This window comes from Cyprinus carpio, chromosome B7 (assembly GCF_018340385.1).
Source record: "Cyprinus carpio isolate SPL01 chromosome B7, ASM1834038v1, whole genome shotgun sequence".
NCBI classification, from domain to species: Eukaryota; Metazoa; Chordata; class Actinopteri; order Cypriniformes; family Cyprinidae; genus Cyprinus; species Cyprinus carpio.
In genome coordinates, this window is record NC_056603.1 from 3,855,475 (window position 1) to 3,876,698 (window position 21,224).

A 21,224-nucleotide genomic window follows, 5' to 3' on the forward strand; every position below is an offset into this window, starting at 1 on the left:
CATAAGCTAAAAAATACAGACTATACAAATGCTTCACATAATACTATACTGTACCTATACACAACACCTACTGACAGGTTTCTATATATATATATATATATATATATATATATATATAGAAGTAAAGAAATATATTTTATCATTCTATCAAGTAGTATAATAAAAGATCAATACTTGGGGTCCGTGTATCGATACAGTATTGTCGCGTAAATTATCGCGATACTATGCTGTATTAATTTTTCCCCCACCCCTAGTATCTAATAAATAAGTAGTAACTTGAAAAAATACACTAATGCCTAAGGAATACACATTACCACCTAAAGAATAAGCACTGGTAGCTAAAGAATAAGCACTAGTACCTAATGAATAAGTTATAGTACTTAATGGAAAAGATACTAGTATCTAAAAAATAAGTACTAGTACCATGAAAATAGATAGTACGGCATATAGATTAAATGTTAAAATGGCTTTCCATAGTTTTTCTCTTTTAGTGAAGCCAGTTTTGTTCAGGTTTGTGTAGCTGCACAATCCAATGGCGCTTTAGCCTACCAGAAGGGAACTGTAACTATACCAGAATTGAAGTGAAGTGACATACAGCCAAGTATGTTGACCCATACTTAGAATTCGTGCTCTGCATTTAACCCATCCAAAGTGCACACACACAGCAGTGAACACACACACCGTGAACACACACCCGGAGCAGTGGGCAGCCATTTATGCCTTGCATTATTGTCTGTTCCAAACTTCAAGATGAGTTCCTTTGGTGGTAGGGCTTTTAGTTGTGCAGCGCCGAAGCTATGGAACTCTTTACCTTTGCAGATTCACCAGCTGGATACAATTTCCATTTTAAAGTTCAGATAAAAACGTATTTGTCGAGAATTGCTTTTAATGATTTGCTTGTTTAATGTGTTGTTGTAATGCTTGCATTTTATGTATTGTTTTATTGTACGGTGTCCTTGAGTGTTTTATTATTATTATTATTATTATGTCAATGCTGTACATTACCCAGTAAGATCCACAGGCTCTTGCAGAGCTTCACAGTGGATTAAAGACATCTCTCTTTCTCTTAAGATGAAGAGTGTGAGTGAAATCAGTTTTATGGAGGATGATCTGTTTAAATGTATATCACATGACACACCTCGTCTCTCCAGCCCTCTGTCCCCATCTGCCATCATTTACTCTCCTTCTCACTTATGTTTTCTAAATGCTCTATAGTTTGTTGCCTAAATACATCTTGCCAGTGCATGATCATTCAATGCTTTGAACTTCATTTATACCTGTATTTTGCACTGAAGATTTCGGATCATGTGAAAGGGATGTTAATTAGTCTTTTGCATTTCATTCCCTTTCACGATTCATCTGTAAAATAATCTCTTTGCGTGTTTAGACAGCTCTGTCTACCATGTTTACATAATTTACATGATCTGAACAAGGATGCTTTCTTTGGATATATTGCGATTTGTCAATTAGTCCTTACAGTACCGAAAAAGTACTTCTAGTTTTGTATACTGAACATAGATAGTATTAGTATTTTAGTGTAAAATAGGTTGCAAATGCAAGGGTTTTCACTATTGTTTGAGTTTGTTTAATATCTCATGAATTTTTATTCAGCACTCATGATGGAGAAATGCACATAACCAGCTCTAAAAAATATATTAGATATACTGCACCCAATTGATAGGCTACTCATGACTTATATAATACATAAGACATCTTTATTCAGAAACCTTTGTAATCTGACAAATATTGTTACATCTAGGGCAGCATGATTTGTTTTGCAAACTGTCTTAACATTGACTGGAGGGGGAAAAACACCATAATTCAAATTATCCAAATAAATTCAATGCAAGATCCTTGCCACCCACACAGGTTTAAATTATAAAATTATATAGTGCTGAAAGGTTTTTATAGGAACATTTTACTTCTGTTAAAAATCAGGTAATATGGTTTTTGAAATTGTCCTAATATTGTGTTGGGGTCTCCTACAACAGGTTTAAATGCATCTGAGGTCAGAAAACATTGTAATTTTCTCATAATACACATTTAATATTAGAATCATTTGTCAATGTTTTTGACAGAGAGGAGTACTTGAGCAAGTTAGCAAGTGCTACCATTGACAAAGCATGCACCTTTACATAAAACAAAAATATAGTGCTCCAATCCATTCTTAAAATAATGACATAAAAAACTATTTGTTTAACGCTAATTCAAGCGAATCATGCCTACAGCTGAAGTTTAGATACTAAACTGTAATCACTTAACAAAACAATAACGATGGATACATTAGCCGAGTGCTAACGTGACTAACTAATGAAACAATACAGCTTGTAAACCAAAATATTTTATTATTATTAAACAAAGTATGTAGAACAACGGCAGTCTACATTAATCGACACATTCTTAGGAAATAGTAGGTTCTTCAGAAAGAGAATAATATCGTAGTTTACCTTAAAAACCTAAATCTGTACAGTCCGGGGGGTAAAAACAAATAAAATCTTTAAATGTGCGTAAAATAGCTCGAGTCCCCCATCTCAGCCCATGCTGTGGTAAAAAAATTATTTTAACCACTTATTCTTCACATCATCATCTTTCAACAATGAAAACAAAACAAACTTGCTTTCACAGCACAGAACACAGCGTCATCTCGGCAGGATGTAAACACACTAACTAGCAGAAGTGTTTGTGGGCAGGTCAGAGTGTTCGTATTTTGGAGGGATTATGCAAATGTGTTACTTAGTGATGTACATCCTTAACAGGCAGAAGATTCAAAAATATGACAACTCGTTAAGGCAGTTCAGAGCCGACTCTTTCTTTTGAGAGACAATATCTTTATTTATCATGCACTTTTTTGAATAACAACTTTGCAGACTGTATACATTGAAGGATAGCTACTTTACAAACTGCAAAACAGATATTTTTCAAAAACCCATATGATGTGCTCTTTAACATTGAATTAGATTTTAATTTCACATTTGCAGAATGCTGTCATCATGACACCTTATGCTGGAATTAAACCTATAAATAAATATTTGAGAATTCAAAGAACTCGTCAGGATTTATTGCGCAACAGACTAAAAAAAAAATAATAAAGATTTAATGACTCTCTTACATTCAAACAATTTAAATGATCTTAAAAATAAAATATCTTAGTAAATATTATTGTAATAATAAATTAGGATTTACCTCAGTATGTTGTCTGCCTAGTTTAGGTTTACTATCTAATGTTTTTTTTTGTCTTCTTAAACAGAGTGTAATATATTTTTAGAGGGTTTTTATTTTTATTATGAGGTTTTGTGGAGATATGTGTAAAATTGAACTTTCCAGGATATCACGGTATTCAACCTGTGAATTAACACATTTTTTGTTTATTACATTACATGGTTTTTATAATCACAAAAATGTATTCACCTTAGTTATTGTACAGAATGCAGTTGTGAAAACACTTACTTTTCGTAGCGTTCTCCTTCTGAATCACCCGTTCAGGGGTTTGAAACCAACTCACTGTCAAGTTTGTGAATCCTCTGTCAGCCAGAGCAGATGCCAACTGAAAATAGCACGATAATACTACAGCAATTAGATCAGAATATGACAATATACTCAAATCCCTCTTTCTGTCTCTTGAATTTCAAAAGTATTTTTGTTGTAGGTATGATAAATGACATAATTGCATCCAAACTCTCTCATAATTGCATATCTCTCTGTGTGTGTGTGTGTGTGTGTGTGTGTGTGTGTGTGTGTGTGTGTGTGTGTGAATTTGCATGTTCCTGTTGTCATGTGTGCATTCTTTCCATTTACTGGTTATGCAGGGTACATATTCTGTCTTTCTCTCACCTGCATAATAATTTTTTCTTTCATTGTCAGTTCAGTCAAATCAGCTCTGGAGTTAAACATCATTTTTACAATTGATCTATTTAAAACAGGACCTAAGGAACAAGCATTTATACATTCAAACATCCATGTTAGTACAAAAAAAAAAAAAAAAAAACACACACACACATAAAAAGATTTTGGAAACCAGACTTGCATTCAGCAAAACTAATGCTCCTTACCGTAAATAGTAATATGAGGACATTATTGTTAATTTAACTTATGAACCAAATAGTACAGATACAGTATACCTTTTCCAAAAACCTCCACCTCACACAGAGTGAGTGTCTTCATGTCTCCAGGAATGATCAGATTCACGTAACGTCCCTCCATCCCACCGCACGAGTAGCTGAAGGACTCACCTGCTGGAATAGCAGGAATAATGGCACATCTAGAGACAGAGAGAGAGACAGATGGAGATAAAGATAGTGTTGTATCTTCACATACACATCTGCGTTTGATGTCTCATGTTCCTTCAGCCTCAAGTTCCTCACATGGGATTGTTGTTGCCGTTGTTCTCCAAAGAGTTTCCGATGCGAATCTCTGCTCCATTTATTTGTTCGGTACAGCAGTCATTTCTGTTGGTGACCACCACTCTACTAACTTTATAAATATGAGCCAGATCCACTCTCCACCATGGGTTAGTCTGATTAAGGGTTGAGGAACATCCCGTATCCAACTGCTGGAGACCTCGATTACCATCAATAGCCTTTTCAGCAAACATGTCAGCAGATGTTGATGACTGTATAACAGTTCCTCTTGATGCCCAATTTCCTAGGAAATTTGTAAAGAAAAGTGTGTGAGAAACTACTTGGCTCACTAATAGGCTACTCCCTTTCTTTTCTAAAAAGTCTTCTTTTATCTCTGCTTTTTCTTTTGGGTAACTACAAGCGATACCACAAAAGACCTGATAAGTACATCATGTGAAGTGTGAAAAAAAAAGTGACATTGAGCTTGTTGGGTAATTTTTGGTTTTTTTTTTTTTTGTTTAGTTTTGTGTTAAACAGCTACCATTTTGCTCTGTTTTCTGCAATTTTATGTAATTTGCATTGCATAAGCACTTACTGTTTTGTTTATTTCCAGATTAGGTATTTTCCAGTGGTCGGATTTTGGCACAAATTTAAATATTAGTCAAAGATAACACAAGTAAACTCAACATGCAGTTTTTAAATTAAGGTTTTTGTTGTTAAGGGAAAACAAAATTCTAAACTAAATGGCCCTGTGTGAAGAAGTGTTTGTCCCCCTGAGTTCAATTTCTCTAGCCACACCCAGGCCTGATTACTGCCACACCTGTTCACAATCAAGAAATCTCTTAAATGGGACCTGCCTGACAAAGTGAAGTAGACCACAAGATCCTCAAAAGCTAGACATCATGCCGAGATCCAAAGAAATTCAGAAACAAATGAGAAATAAAGTAATTAAGATCTATCAATCTGGAAAAGGTTATACAGCCATTTCTAAAGCTTTGGGACTCCAGTGAACCACAGTGAGAGCCATTATACACAAATGGCAAAAACATGGAACAGTGGAGAACCTTCCCACGAGTGGCCAGCTGACCAAAATTACCCCAAGAGCACAGCGACAATTCATCCAAGAGGTCACAAAAGACCCCACAACAACATCCGAAGAACTGCAGGCCTCACTTGCCTCAGTTAAGGTCAGTGTTCACGATTCCATCATAAGAAAGAGACTGGGCAAAAATGTTCTTCATGGCAGAGTTCCAAGATAAAAACCGCTGCTGAGCAAAAAGAACATAAAGACTCGTCTCAGTTTTGCCAGAAAACATCTTGATGATCCCCAAGACTTTTGGGAAAATACTCCGTGGACTAACGAGACAAAAGTTGAACTTTTTGGAAGGTGTGTGTCCCATTACGTCTGGTGTAAAAGTAACACCGTATTTCAGAAAAAGAGCATCATACCAACAGTAAAATATGGTGGTGGTTGTGTGATGGTCTGGGCCTGATTTGCTGCTTTGGGACCTGGAAGACTTGCTGTGATAAATGGAACCATGAATTCTGCTGTTTACCAAAAAATCCTGAAGGAGAATATCCGGCCATCTGTTCGTGACCTAAAGCTGAAGCGAACTTGGGTTCTGCAGCAGGACAATGATCCAAAACACACCAGCAAGTCCACCTCTGAATGGCTGAAGAAAAAAAAAAATGAAGACTTTGGAGTGGCCTAGTCAAGACCCTGACCTGAATCCTATTGAGATGCTGTGGCATGACCTTAAAAAGCCGGTTCATGCTCGAAAACTCTCCAATGTGGCCGAATTACAACAATTCTGCATAGATGAGTGGACCAAAATTCCTCCACAGCGCTGTGACAGACTCATTGCAAGTTATCGCAAACGCTTGATTGCAGTTGTTTCTGCTAAGGGTGGCCCAAGTAGTTATTAGGTTTAGGGGGCAAACACTTTTTCACACAGGGCCATGTAGTTTTGGATTTTGTTTTTGCTTAATAATAAAAACCTTCATTTAAAAACTGCATGTTGTGTTTACTTATTCTTTGATGATCTGAAACATTAAAGTGTGACAAACATGCAACAAAAATAAGAAATCAGGAAGGGGGCCAACACTTTCATGGCCCTGAAAAAGTGTTTACCCCCTAAACCTAATAACTGGTTGGGCTACCCTTAGCAGCAACAACTGCAATCAAGCGTTTGTGATAACTTGCAATGAGTCTGTTACAGCGCTGTGGAGGAATTTTGGTCCACTCATCTATGCAGAATTGTTGTAATTCAGCCACATTGTAGGTTTTCAAGCATGAACCGCCTTTTTAAGGTCATGCCACAGCTTCTCAATAGGATTCAGGTAGGACTTTGACTAGGCCACTCTAAAGTCTTCCTTTTGTTTTTCTTGATTGTGAACAGGTGTGACAGTAATCAGGCCTGGGTTAGGCTAGAGAAATTGAACTCAGGGGGGCAAACACTTCTTTACACAGGGCCATGTAGTTTTGGATTTTGTTTTCCCTTAATAATAAAAACCTTCATTTAAAAACTGCATGTTGTGCTTGTGTTATCTTTGACAAATTTTTTAATTTGTTTGATGATCTGAAACAATGAAGTGTGACAAACATGCAAAAAAAAGAAGAAAACAGGAAGGGGGCCAACATTTTTTCACACCACTGTTTATATATATATATATATATATATATATATATATATATATATATATATATATTTATATATATATATATATATATATATATATATATGCTGTATTAAGAACTGTAAATGAATAACATTGGAGTCAGTGCAGTGTAGTTTATTTTACAAAATTTTACAGGATTTAAGATAAGGGATACAGCGATGCCATAGAAGAACCATTTTTTGGTTCCACAAAGAACCATTCAGTCAAAGGTTCTTTAAAGAACCATCTCTTTCTTAACCTTTTATAATCTGAAGAACCTTCTTTTGACACCAAGAACCTTTTGTGAAACAGAAAGGTTCTTCAGATGTTAAAGGTTCTTTATGGAACCATTTAGACAAAAAGGGTCTTCTATGGCGTTGTAAAGCACCTTTATTTTTAAGAGTGCAGTTCAGCCAAATTTTGCCAAGTCCCACCCACACTCATACATATAATGGCAGTGGATAAAGATCTGCATCAGGCTTTAAAAAAAAAAAAAAACATGCAAAAGGAATCACAGAATGGTCCCATAGTGACACGTGCGGTATTGAGACTCTATTAGCACCGCAGCTTGCTCCAATAAGCCCAGGAAAAGCACAAGATGTGCAATTGCTCACTCCTCACTGACTGCGCTTCACTGTTAACACTTCACATTTATTTTAAAATATGACATGTTACATACTGAAAAGTGCTTTACAGCAATGACTTACCTAACAAATACCCATAGACTTCGACCTCACATAAAGTAAGAGTCTTCAGCTCTCCAGGAATATGAACAATCACGTAACGTCCCTCAATCCCTTTGCATGAGAAGTTGGCTGTGGCTCCAGAAGGAATAGTAGAAATTACAGCACATCTACAGACAGAAAGAACATCCATTACCTGTTTCTATTCCCAGTTGTCGGCAAAGATCAAAGAAACATTAAAGAAATCCTCACATGGTGTTGCTGTATACATTGTTAGGGATGTTCCCGACACGAATCACTGCCCCGTTTAAGGTGTAGTCATCTCTGTTAGTGATGGCCACTCTGTACACATTGTATTCATTCAACAGATCAACTCTCCACCACGGGTCGGTCTGTGGGTTGGTGTGTGAACAGCTGTTGCGTAAACCATCAACAGCATATCTAGAAATCCAGTCATCGAACTGTGACGACTGGCTTGTGGTGCACCATAGTGCTGCATTCTCTGGGAGAAATAAATAGCTAAATAAATAAATTTAAGGACTGAGCTCAGTAAACCATCTTTTTTTTTCAATTCTGTATGGAATACTTTATCAGACCTAGGGCTCTATCATACACCCGGCGCAATGCGACGCAAGGCGCAGCACTAGTGTGTTTGGTAGTTTCAGTCCGGCGCCGTTCGTATTTTTCCATTCAGCGCCACATCGTTTAATTAGCAAATGCATTTACGCCCATTTGTGCGCCCATGGGCGTGCTGGTCTAAAAAGAGGTGTGTTCAGGCGCATTGCTATTTTAAAGAGCTGAAAATAGACTGTGCCATAGACCAACTCAAACCTGGTCTAAAGTCTGGCCCAATGTTTTTCTTTGTTATTTAAAGAGCGTGTTAGTATAGGTGGGTCCACAACGCACGTACACACTGCTTATTAAACACAGGGACGCACAGCAGCACACAAACATGCCGAATATTAAAAATGAAAGGATTGCAATGTAGGCTAATTAATGTAAAAAATGCCTACATGTCATAATGGATAGTCATCGCATGTATCAGAATTAGGCTACCTATATGCTCGCACACGAGCAGCTCTGTTTCATCTCGGAGATGCGTTCTGTTTTTGCGCTTGCCAAATTCCGCCATGTAAATAGCAAATCCGTCATGGCACGAGCACAACTGGCTCTTAAAGGTAATGGAAGATGAGACTCTGATTGGTTTATTGCATGTCACGCCCAAAAAACACCCATTACTAATTAAGAGAATAGGGACAACCCGTTTAGACCATGCGCCCGGGCGCACCAACCTTTTTTCCGTCGTTAAAATAGCAAAAGTGGATTTGGACACGCCCTGAGTGCACCTGTGCCGTGCGCTTTACACTTTGCATTTAGATCATTAAAATAGGGCCCTTAAAGTTCTTCAAAAGCATTTTACTTATTTATTCATTCTCATCAATGTCAATGTCAAGCAAACACTTGCATTTGCTTGCGTCATCATCTGATTTGAATTTATCATGAAACTTTACATTTTTCTCAGATTTCTCTTAGCTTAAATTTTCAAGTTTGTTGATGTCTGTTTTGATGATTTCGCCTCTTTTGTGCCTCTTTTTCCTTTATGAACTTCATGAATTTGTCTTTCTGATCAGACTGAACCAGAGCTTTCATTTTCCAACATTTTATATTTTGTTCTAGGTCTATATCCTGATGGTTTTAGTATATTAGAGCTGCATAATCTAACATAGTGACTGGAAAATTATTTTAAATGCATTCTTGAAGATTATTATTAATTTTTATTTATTATAATTATTATTATAATTATTATTTGGTAAAACCTGTTTGTAAAACAATAATAAATTGTTTTAAAAAATCAATTACAGCAGACCTAATGAAGTTAATGTCATTAAACTTAAGAGATTCTTACCATCTGTTCCATTTGCTGTTTCTTGAATTGATAAAAACCCTGTGTGGACAAAAAGATTCAAATTATTTTCAGAGATTATTTTAATGTAATGTCCATTTGAATTGCACTATGTTGTGCACCTGAACATTACTTGGTCTACTGAAGTTATACAATAGATTTTGCGAAAAAATCATTATTAATTAACGATGTCCCCTATTGCGGCTGTTATCTGATATGACCAGGTTGAACTTGAGAACAAATTAAACAGACTAGATCAAATTATTCAATAAATAGATCTGACTCAAAAGAGTGATTTGTTCATGTTATTTTGCTGAGCTGCAGAATACCTTTTTGTCTGTTCCTCACACAAAACTTTTGTCTGACTTCAGCACACAAGTTTATTGACAAATTTTATGGTTCCTTTTTGTCAGTTTGGAGCTTGAAAGAATAATTATGTGGTGAACTGTCTCTAAAAATCCATGTAGTCAGTATATCCAGTCTAGAAACAAGTAGATTATGTAAATCTGAGAATCTCAATCGCTACCCGTCTTTCTTGATTTTCGGGATTTTCAAAAACAGATAAACACAGAGATCATCAAATCATTTACATACACAAATGAGCAATGATTCAACACTAGATTTGTTTTGTAAAGCAAATGAAAGAAACTAAGAGAAAGTATTTCAGAGGTCCAGTGACAAATGGTGTAAATTCTGTATGATGAGAAAAACAAAGTACATAATAAAGCAAATCATGAAAAACAACCATGAAAAAACACAAGGAACAATATTTCTGGCTTCATTATAAATTTGCAACATGAAACATGAAAAGGATTTAGAATATTTTGATTTAGTGCAAACTAAACCATAAACTGCAACATATCGGATCAGAGGAAAACTATGTACATATTAGTGTGAATCTATAAAATAGCAGATAGATGAATGTTGTACGTTACCTAGTAAGATCCACAGGCTCTTGTAGAGCGTCTTCATGATTGATTAAAGGCGTCTGTCTTTCTCTTAGGATGGAGAGTTTGTGTTGTTTAATATTTATGGAGGACGACACATTTAATGTGCATCACATGATCAGCCACATCACTCCTCCCCTCCATCTCCATAACTCACCTCTTTCCTTCTCTGTCTTAAACTTTTAAGATAATTTAATGTAATTAAGTATTTTACATAGTTTTATATAGTTTTTCTAAATGGTCTACAATGTTTGTTGTGAAGTTAAACTACGTAAAATGTAGTACAATGGATATTTTCACACAGAAAAGGAAAATATTTTAAACATCAGTCTCCAATCCACCAAACATATGATCGAGTTCCAGTGCCATGATACATCGCAGTACGTTCCCTTTGGCGGTGAACAAAGATGGTTTATTCTGCATACAGGATGATAGTTGTCAATGCAGAATTTCTGTACAGTGAAAGGACACAGCCCTTGGGGTTTGTGTGCGGTTAGATATTTGAACATTATATGAAGGAGTGAAAATATGCTAGTGTTTTGCTAGTGGTTAAATTAAATCTAATATCTAATATATTTAATTTAATATTAAATTAAATCTAACACGGAGAAGGATGAGAAATGTACAAAACCATCTTTATTTATACAAATCTGTAGTATGACAAATATAGATAACTCTAGGGCAGCATCATTTGTTTTGTAAGCTAATGACTGGAGGGAACAAACAAATAATGTCTTCATGTAAATGATCCTAATGTATACAAAAATAAAAAAAATAAAAGTAGTTGATACCCTACAGCAAATGACAAAATTGATTGATGAGTTGACCTTTGTGACCTTTCCCCACCCCCCACATAGCCCACCCACGTTGTGTTGACCCCGTGACCTATCCAGATGTGACCCCGTGACCTGTTAATGATATCCAGATGTGAAGACCGGCATATGTGAAATTCCGATGTCGATCTTTGACCTCCTGGGATGACATATGATGTTTGTTCAGATGTTTGACTGTTTCTGATCGGTGACAGGTGATGAATGAACTGCTGTGGAATGATTTTGCAGATTTTATTGTACGTCCTGAAGAATGTTTTTGTAGATTTTAATGGTCTGTTCCGACATCAGGGGGGTTTGCCCCATCTGGTGTCAGGTTGCATTCCAAGTCACGCTTAGATAAATAGACACAGGGTCTTCAGTGGAAAATCAGTAAAAGAGCTGTCTCTCTCACTCTATGGGAAATGTGAGAAAGATATTGGTTTTAAGGTCAATATTCATCATTCTTTCAAGCAGACATATTTATTTCTATAAATAAATTTTGATTAATCTTTAGGGCTACTACAGTTTTTTAGTCAAGAGCAGTGAGTGATTTTCTGTCTTTCTGTTGTTTCAATGACTCGGACAATTGCAACTAAATTAGGCTGCTGTCCCTTTAAAACTGAATGCACAGCTGCAACGTACTGATACACGTTCTCCCTGCTGTTTAGGTTCACTTAAGACATAGTGAGTAAAACTGTGTTTACATGAATACTCGTCAAAACGGACAATTCAACATAATTTTGTGTGTAATTCTCCGTTCATGTGACGCGAGAGAGTACTTGTGTGCTTGTGAGATGTGCTTTATGTGTGAGTATGCTTTGGTGTCTGCGCTCAGAAAACCAGACCGAAATGAGTTCCCTCTTGCGTCGTCAGATTTATCCATATGTCTTCTCTTCTCTTTCTCCCACATACTGACATTTTTGAACGTTTTATGAGAGTGTAATTTAGCTTGGCTCATATGTACACATCTGACCTCCTAACTATGCAGCAGAATCTCTTTCCAAATCGTCCCTGCCTAACATTTTCATCTGGTTTTTATTCGTTGAAGTGGATATCATCCTCTTTTGGAAGGCCAAACAAAGTAGTTTTGCTTTCACAGTGAAACACACAGAGTCTATATGACATGGCGGCGGCAACAACAACACTACAACAAGAATAAAAGGTACTCGTTCTTTCTTTGCGTAAACGTCTGGGTGGCGTAATGCAAATCTTCCCACATACTGACGTAGATATGTGGAGGCGTGTTAGAATGAGCTGTTTCAGGGGGGCGTGGACGAGTCTTAACTTTTATAAAGAATATCTCTTTGGATTTGAGACTTTAGTCTTTGCGACTTTACAGATCTTCTTTATTCACCGAGAGCTTGTAACACTCCAAAGAGAAAGGAAAATTTGAAATCGCATCATATGACCCCTTTAAGTCAAGTAATATTACAGATTTTAAAAATTACTTTACACAATCACACAAAAAAGCCACTCAATTTACAGTAACGCGAGTAAATGTAATTTGTTACATTCCACCTCTGCTTAACATCACTAGTCAAAGTTCTGGGAAATGTAACTGTCAGCCTTTAAAGTGTAAACACTTTATTGTTTTCGGATTTTTTAAAGTTTGTATCAAGTGAAGTCTGTGCATCGCATGTGCTAGTAACACATCTAATGCTAATGATGTCTGAGAAACAGTGTGATGATGGAGCAAATTCTTAACTATAATGTTTGTTTTTGATAACTAATGAAACACAAGTTATGTTTTTTTTTTTTTTTTTTTTTTTTTAATACACTGGAGACATGTTATAAATGTTTATGCTGTTAAACAGAATGCGTTATATGAATGTTATATTACAATTGTATGCTGAATTTGTGGATACAGTAAGCAATGAAAAGCAGTTAGGTAACTCTCTTCTTTATTATGTCATCTCTTTTGATGTGTGATGCTCACTCAAAGTTAATATGCTCTGTCCGTCCTGCAGTTATCCCTATACCAGTAATGTCCTGGAATAAAAAAAAAAAGAACTTAGCTTTAACATTCCATTTTTAAACTGTTGAAAGAGCTTGGCTTATTAGTGATTGAGTATTAGAGCCTGACGTTGTTATAATGTTTGTTACAGTGAGGGGGCCTATCTGGGTCGAGTGTTTTGTGACGTTGAAAGGGCGTGTTTGGTTCGGATTGGTGGCCATGTTGAGAGGTCCCATCTGATTCAGGTCTGTGGTCATATTGGGAGGGTGTGTTTAATAATAATAATAATAATAATAATAATAATTGTGCTCTCTTTATCTCAAATCCACTGTTGATCTCGCTCTCAATCTTTGAACAGGTTGTTCTAAAATTGTCGTCCCTTTCCTTCAATCAGGCAAAGCAAGAACTTGAACAATGTTTGTCTTAAATGCACGTTGGACAAAAAGCAAAAATATGTAAATATATAGGCTATTCTATGTTATTAAGGATGACAAATAATGATTATTGTGTTTATAAAGTCCCATGGTTATATGATGTTTTATTGGTGTTTTTTAAATGTTTTGACATTTTCAGGGACTTTTCAGTGTTTGTATTATATGTTGGTAGTGTTATTTTGCATGTGGATTAGAATGTTGCTTTATTCAAATTATGTATAAAAATTATTTATTACTGTGAGTGAACCATTGTTTACAATGGAGAGGACTTGTTTGTTTACATCCATAACTTCACGATGCTCATGAAGTTTAGGCAACTAACTTATGTGCTTCTGGAATTAATAGATCCGGCAAAGTTATCTGCAAGTAGCTTTACTATTACTGTATATTAGGGCTATTATATTATATTTTGGTATACACTGGAGTCCAAACGTCTCATAATCTTTTTTTTTTTTTTTTTTTTTTAAACCTGTAAATAAATGTTTAGGAGTAGATTAAATAAACACACAACACACATAATGGCAGCTTTCCAAATTCTTTAGGATTTATTTAGCAGCAAAGAAACAGTGACAAGATGTTGGAATAAAGTCCTTAATGAATCTCTCTCAATCATTCAAACAATTAAAGACTAACATTTTTCCAATACAGTACCTTGTACAGGCAGTACAGTAAATATTATGGCGATTAGTGCTTAGGATTCACTTTAGTATGTTGTTCAGTTAATTCTGTTTTACTATCTAATGTTTTATGTAAGCTTAAACATCACAGCAAAAATGCTTAAAGAGGCTTCACACTGTAAATAAGTAATTATGAAGAAATGTTAATCAATTTGAATTGAATTTTCCCAGTGATATCATGGTACTTTAATGCACCCTGCAAAAAAAAAAAAAAAAAAAAAAAAAAAAAAAAAAAAAAAAAAAAACAAAAAAAACCAAAAAACAAAAAAACAGTTTTATAAACATTAACATTCATTCATCTTTTGTCATATAGTTACTGTCATATATACTCACTTTTAGGAGCGTTCTCCTTCTGAATCACCCGTTCAGGGGTTTGAAACCAACTCAGTGTCACGTTTGTGACTCCTCTGTCAGCCAGAGCAGATGCCAACTGAAAATAACATAATAATACTAATGCAGTTAGATCAGAATATGACCGTACACTCAAATATCTATCTCTTTCTGTCTCTTGTGTTTCAAAGGATTTTTTTAGGTAAGGTAAATTAATTAATCACGCCCAAACGTTTCATTACATTGCAGATATCTATTTATTTTTTCAATGAAAATTCATGGGGTCCAGTATTGTTCAAAATATCTTTAATGAAAATATATATATATATATATATATATATATATATATATATATATATATATATATATATATATATATATATATATCTCTTGAGACCCCCTGCATGTAATTTATTGGAAGTATTTTTTAGACATGGTAATGCAACTGATGAAATATGTACATGTTCTTGGAGACAGAACATGTTATCACCCAGACATACAGTGGGGAAAATAATCACCTGCTGATTTTGTAAGTTTGACCACTTACAAAAAAATAAAAATAAGGGTCTATCATTTTTATGGTAGGTTTATTTTAACGGATAGAGACAGAATCTCAACAAAACAAATACAGAAAAGCACATTATATAAAGGTTATAAATTGACTTGAGTAAAATAAGTATTTGATACCCTACCAACCAGCAAGAATTCTGGCTCGCACAGATTGGTTTCGTGCCCAAGTAGAACACAGATTAGTCCTGTCAGTTTAAGAAATTACTCCTTATGTCATCTTGCTATGATTATAAAAGAAACCAGTCCACAGAATATGTATCTTCCATTCAAACCTCTCCCTCCACCATTGGCAAGACCAAAGAGCTGTCAAAAGACGTCAGAGACAAGATTGTAGCTCTGCACAAGGCTGGAATGGGCTACAAGACAATGTTGAGAAGGAGACAACTGTTGGTGTGAATATTTGGAAATGGAAGAAATACAAAATAACCATCAGTCGCACTCTGTCTGGTGCTCCATGCAATATCTCGCCTTATGAGGAAAGAATGGTCATGATAAAGTTGAGGGATCAGCCCTGAACTACACAGGAGGAGTTTGTTAATGATTTCAAGGCAGTTGGGACAACAGTCGCCAAGCAAACCATTGGTAACACACTACATCGCAATGATTGAAAGTATGCAGTGCCCGCAAGGTCCCCCTGCTCAAGAAGGCACATGTACAGGCCCGTCTGAACACCTAAATGATTCAGAGAAGGCTTGGGAGAAAGTGCTGTTGTCACATGAGAACAAAATTGAACTCTTTGGCATCAACTTGACTTGCTGTATTTGGAGGGAGAGATATGCTGACTATGACCCCAAGAACGCCATCCTTACAGTCAAGCATGGAAGTGGAAACATTATGCTTTAGGGCTGTTTCTCTGCTATGGGTACAGGATGACTTCACCGCATTGAAGGACAGATGGACGGGGCCATGCACCGTAAAAAAAAAAAAAAAATTGATGATAACCTCCTTCCCTCAGCCAGAACACTGAAGATGGGTCATGGATGATGGGTCTTCCAGCGTGACAATGACCCGAAACATACCGCCAAGGCAAAAAGGAGTGGCTCAAAAAGAAAAACATTAAGGTCATGGAGTGGCTTAGCCAGTCCCCAGACCTTAATTCTATAGAAAATCTGTGGAGTGAGCTGAAACTTTGAGTTGCCAAGAGACAGCCAAGAAACCTTCAGGATTTAGAGAAAATCTTTAAAGAGCAGTGGAACAAAATCCCTCCTGAGATGTGTGCAAACCTGGTGACCAACTACAAGAAACTAGGGATGCAGCGATTAACCAGTTTTACGATTAACCACGCTTTAAAATGTCAAGATTAATTAATCGTAAAGGCTCCGCTACATCAAGTGTTTCTGTTGCACTGAATGGAACTGTTGCAATGAATGCAAAACGAAAACAAAGTTACACTAGCGGTGCACTAGCTTAAAATGCTGTCCTTTAAAGTGATGTGTTTGTCTGCTGTAAAGTAGGTTAATTTTGACTGGGTTAACTATGAGAGAGGATTTATTTAGAGAAACTTTATTTCCTGAAGTCCATAGTGTGGGAGCATTTTGGGTACACCAAGAATGACCAGGGCATCATTTAAATATTGCTGTAAAAACTGCTGCTAAAGTGTGAATACACTGCTTTAAACTATTTTAATGCACAACGTGAAAGCAAGAATGATGGAAAGCTATGGCTCGTTAGCTCAGCATTCTGCCCGCTTCAGATCAGACAGAAATTAAATAATGCGGTAAGATCACATTTATTTGAATTAATTTACTATAACATCGTTACTTTAATTAATTATTCGACCGAGAGAGAGAGAGAGAGAGAGAGAGAGTGTGAACCTGCACGTCTCTCTATAAACATGTGAGTTTAGTTACTTAAACAGTGATTTTACCCCCTCATTGATGATGAAAATAATATAGCAATTCAGTATCTAAGCTATTTTATTAATGAAAGTCAAAGGGAAGCATTCACAACAAGTTTGTGTCCTCTTGAATGTTTGCATGTGTGTGCAGTGCGATCTGCATTCTCACAAACCAAACTAATAGACATGATTTTCTCAGGGCACATGTAAAATCACATGAATTATTATAAAAATTATTAAAATGAATACGTATGGATGACAAATTACAATAACAGTTCAGTTTATTTGCCTCATTATTAATATTTTCCCTTGGGATAAATAAAGTTAATGATTTTATATTAATAATGCTTCAGTTCATTAATATTGTTATTTATTAACCCTTTTATAGTATTGTTCATAAGACAAAAAAAACGAACAAGATTTTTATTTATTTATTTATTTAATTTTATTTTTAACAATGTTTCCAGTTTTCTGCCTCGGGTCCAAAAGAAATGTAAAGAATGTACAAACTGAAAACACTAAATACTTTTGCGATCTATTTTCATTAGTTATTTTCAAAAGGGAAATACTGACATGGATGTTTACAGACCAGAGGTCACCTTTTTAATTCCAACTGGAGTTTTGTTTGTCTTTGTAATTATTATTTTGTGCTGTATTATTGGTAACTGTGTCATTTCTGTTTCAAAAGACAGCAATAAATAATAACACTTTATTATCTAAAGAGTGTCCATGTGATTTTATACATTAATAATTTTGTGAAATGAATAAATGCAAAATAATCACCATAATCGTGAAACCGTGATTATTCCTCAATAACCGTACTAACAATAACTGTACCAACAAAATCTATAATCATTGCATCCCTACAAGAAACGTCTTACCTCTGTGGTTGCCAACAAGAGTTTCTCCACCAAGCTTTGCTTGGAGATCAAATACTTTGACTCACTGAAATGCAAATCAAGTTATAACCTTTGCACAGATTTATGTATTTATTTTTTGTATTTATTTTATTTTTGTTATTTATTTATTGCTTGATATTCTGTTTCTATCTGTTAAAATAAACCTACCATAAAAATTATAGACCCTTCATTTCTTTGTAAGTGGGCAAACTTACAAAATCAGCAGGTGATCAAATAATTATTTTTCCCCACTATAAGGCAGCGATGTAGACTAGTGCTGGGTGGTATACCGGTTCATACCGAATACTGGTGTTTATTTGTGTTATGATATAAATATTTAATATACCGCAATACCAGTGTTATGTTGCTTAAACAACGTCCAGAACAAATATCTAAATTTATTCAAACTAATGCGGAATTCTCATTGTCTGGTGCTCACCTATTATCATCCCTGTTTTGATTTTAGCAAATAAATTACTGAACGCAGACAATGTGATTAATATTCATGAATCCAGCAGCTCATTAATCCTTAGTGCATTTTGTATTGTTATCAGTAGTTGAATTCGTAGTAGTATTGTTATCTTATCAGTATTATTTTTCAGAAACACTAAATGACAAACAATATCATAAGCACCACCACCAGTCCTTAGTTCAGTTAAAATGACAAATTTGTTTTGTCAATGTACTACAGTTTTTCCTCTCTTAAGCAGTAGAAAATGAGGCTAACACCCTGTCATGCATCAAATAAATAAATAAATGAAATACCGTCATATACCATGAAACCGGTATAATTTAGAAAAATATTGTGATATAAAATTTTGGTCATACTGCCCAGTACTTATGTAGACCTACTTCAAATTAGCATGCTCCTGTTGCCATGTGTGAGCATTCTGACCATTTACTGCAGGTTACATACCTGTATTTTGTTTCTCTCACCTGTATCAGAATGTTTTCTCTTATTGTCTGGTCAGTCAAATCAGCTCTGGAGTTAAACAGCATTTTAACAATTGATCTTTTTAAAACAGGACCTACACATCAAGCATTAACCATTACTTGAGCTTGCATTCAATAAAAGTATTAGTGTTCATTTCCGTGACTAACAATAAGATATTATTGTTAGGTGATTTTATAGAAATGTAATCGTACTAGTACTAGATACAGCATACCTTTTCCAAAAACCTCCACCTCACACAGAGTGAGTATCTTCATGTCTCCAGGAATGATCAGATTCACGTAACGTCCCTCCATCCCACCGCACGAGTAGCCAAAGGACTCACCTGCTGGAATAGCAGGAATAATGGCACATCTACAGACAGAGAGAGAGACAGATGGAGATAAAGATAGTGTTGTATCTTCACATACACATCTGTGTTTGATGTCTCATGTTCCTTCAGCCACAAGTTCCTCACATGGGATTGTTGTTGCCTTGTTCTCCAAAGAGTTTCCGATGCGAATCTCTGCTCCATTTATTTGTGTACAGCTCATTTCTGTTGGTGACCACCACTCTACTAACTTTATAAATATGAGCCAGATCCACTCTCCACCATGGGTTAGTCTGATTAAGGGTTGAGGAACATCCCGTATCCAACTGCTGGAGACCTCGATTACCGTCAATAGCCTTTTCAGCAAACATGTCAGCAGATGTTGATGACTGTATAACAGTTCCTCTTGATGCCCAATTTCCTTGAAAACAGGTGAAGGAATATGTAATATGTAACCCACTCAAAATTTGCTTAAAAGTAAAGTTAAAATTGTTTTCGTTTTATCTAATACTAAGGTTATTTTCAGTCATTGGGATTTAACTGCATATCATTACTGTCCTGCAGATGACAGTAGTGGCGCTGCTGAGAGGCAAAACCAATTTAATTTTCAGTATCGAGAAGAAGAAACAAATGCGTCTGAACTACTGATCGATATAAATGAGTGGATTTTTAAACTTTTTTTTAAAGAAATCCTCAATGATGAAATATATAGAGAAAAATTGTCTTTTATTCAACTGAAAAACACAAAACGCAAAAAAAAAAAAAAAAATGTAGGTGCATTTTGAAATCAAATTGTACTTTATGAAATTAAACATCTATTTTAATAATAATGTTTGTTTCATTTTAGTAGTAGTAGTAGTACATTCTATTGTTATTTCAAACCGTAGCCTACTTTTATTTTGATGGGTTGCCGGGAATACCTTTACAGTTCTGTGTATGTGATATGACACTAGTTTTACTCAAATCAAATGGTAAAATGCTCATGAAGTGACTCTCTGAGCAGTTTACATCCTCATTTAGTGAGACAGCAGATGCTGAAATCACCGCGAGCATAACAAGCACTTCAGTGTGTGTGTGTGTGTGTGTGTAGCCGCTCGTCTGTGTAATTCATTAACAGAGACAAGCAGAACATGCAGGATTCATATTTAAATCGATTTTTGCTGCTTTATATTTACAGATACTAGTCCATATCATGATTTGATTTAAGTGTAATGACCTACTTTTGGTTAACTAATTCAAAATTTTAGAAATTCGTTGACATTCTGTGTTAAACTGTGAATTCTGTTTTTATGACTGAATAAAGACTTCACTGCGTAATTTTCCCGTTTATCATGCGGCCACGTGCCTGAAGTGAACATAATATCTTACATACCTTACAATACATACCACTGGTGAAAGGGCCAGTGAAATGCAAATATACCTGAAAGGTCTGCACGAGGATATCGTCACCTTCTCGTCGGATCTCGTGAGAGCTCATGCCACGAGATCTCGCCACACCCCTAATGTGTATATATATATATATATATATATATATATATAGTATATATATATATATATATATATATTTATGTCCTGATTGAGCAACATCTATTTGAAAGTGAAGTGAAAGTGACATGACATACAACCAAGTATGGTGACCCATACCCAGAATTCGTGCTCTGCATTTAACCCATCCAAAGTGCACACACACAGCAGTGTACACACACACACACACACACACACACACACACACACACACACACACACACACACACACCGTGAACACACACCGGAGTGGGTACCCATTTATGCTGCGGCGCCCGGGGAGCAGTTGGGGGTTCAGTGCCTTGCTCAAGGGCACCTCTGTCGTGGTATTGCCGGCCCAAGACTCAAACCCACAACCTTAGGGTTAGGAGTCAAACTCTCTAACCATTAGGCCACA

At 35.7% G+C, this 21,224-nt stretch overlaps 1 protein-coding gene across 1 annotated transcript; it reads right to left on the minus strand.

Moving 5' to 3' along the window:
* Positions 1 to 3,337: 3,337 nt before the first annotated feature.
* Positions 3,338 to 19,674, minus strand: LOC109074236. Its single transcript, XM_042728886.1, has 9 exons — positions 19,451 to 19,674; positions 19,201 to 19,347; positions 18,024 to 18,087; positions 14,739 to 14,835; positions 4,362 to 4,641; positions 4,119 to 4,258; positions 3,832 to 3,923; positions 3,448 to 3,544; positions 3,338 to 3,342 (listed from the first exon to the last, which is right to left on the minus strand). Exons 1-9 carry the CDS (start codon positions 19,672 to 19,674, stop codon positions 3,338 to 3,340), a joined length of 1,146 nt encoding a protein of 381 aa, XP_042584820.1.
* Between the last annotated feature and the right edge of the window lie 1,550 nt (positions 19,675 to 21,224).

Bases quoted from the DNA above. Each gene is read 5' to 3' on its own strand.
- LOC109074236 (XM_042728886.1), bottom strand. From the start codon at position 19,674: ATGTTTGCTGAAAAGGCTATTGACGGTAATCGAGGTCTCCAGCAGTTG. The intron at 19,348-19,450 runs GTGAGGAACTTG...CTCTGTCTGTAG, and splicing joins CAAGGCAACAACAATCCCAT to ATGTGCCATTATTCCTGCTA. The intron at 4,259-4,361 runs GTGAGGAACTTG...CTCTGTCTCTAG, and splicing joins AACGGCAACAACAATCCCAT to ATGTGCCATTATTCCTGCTA.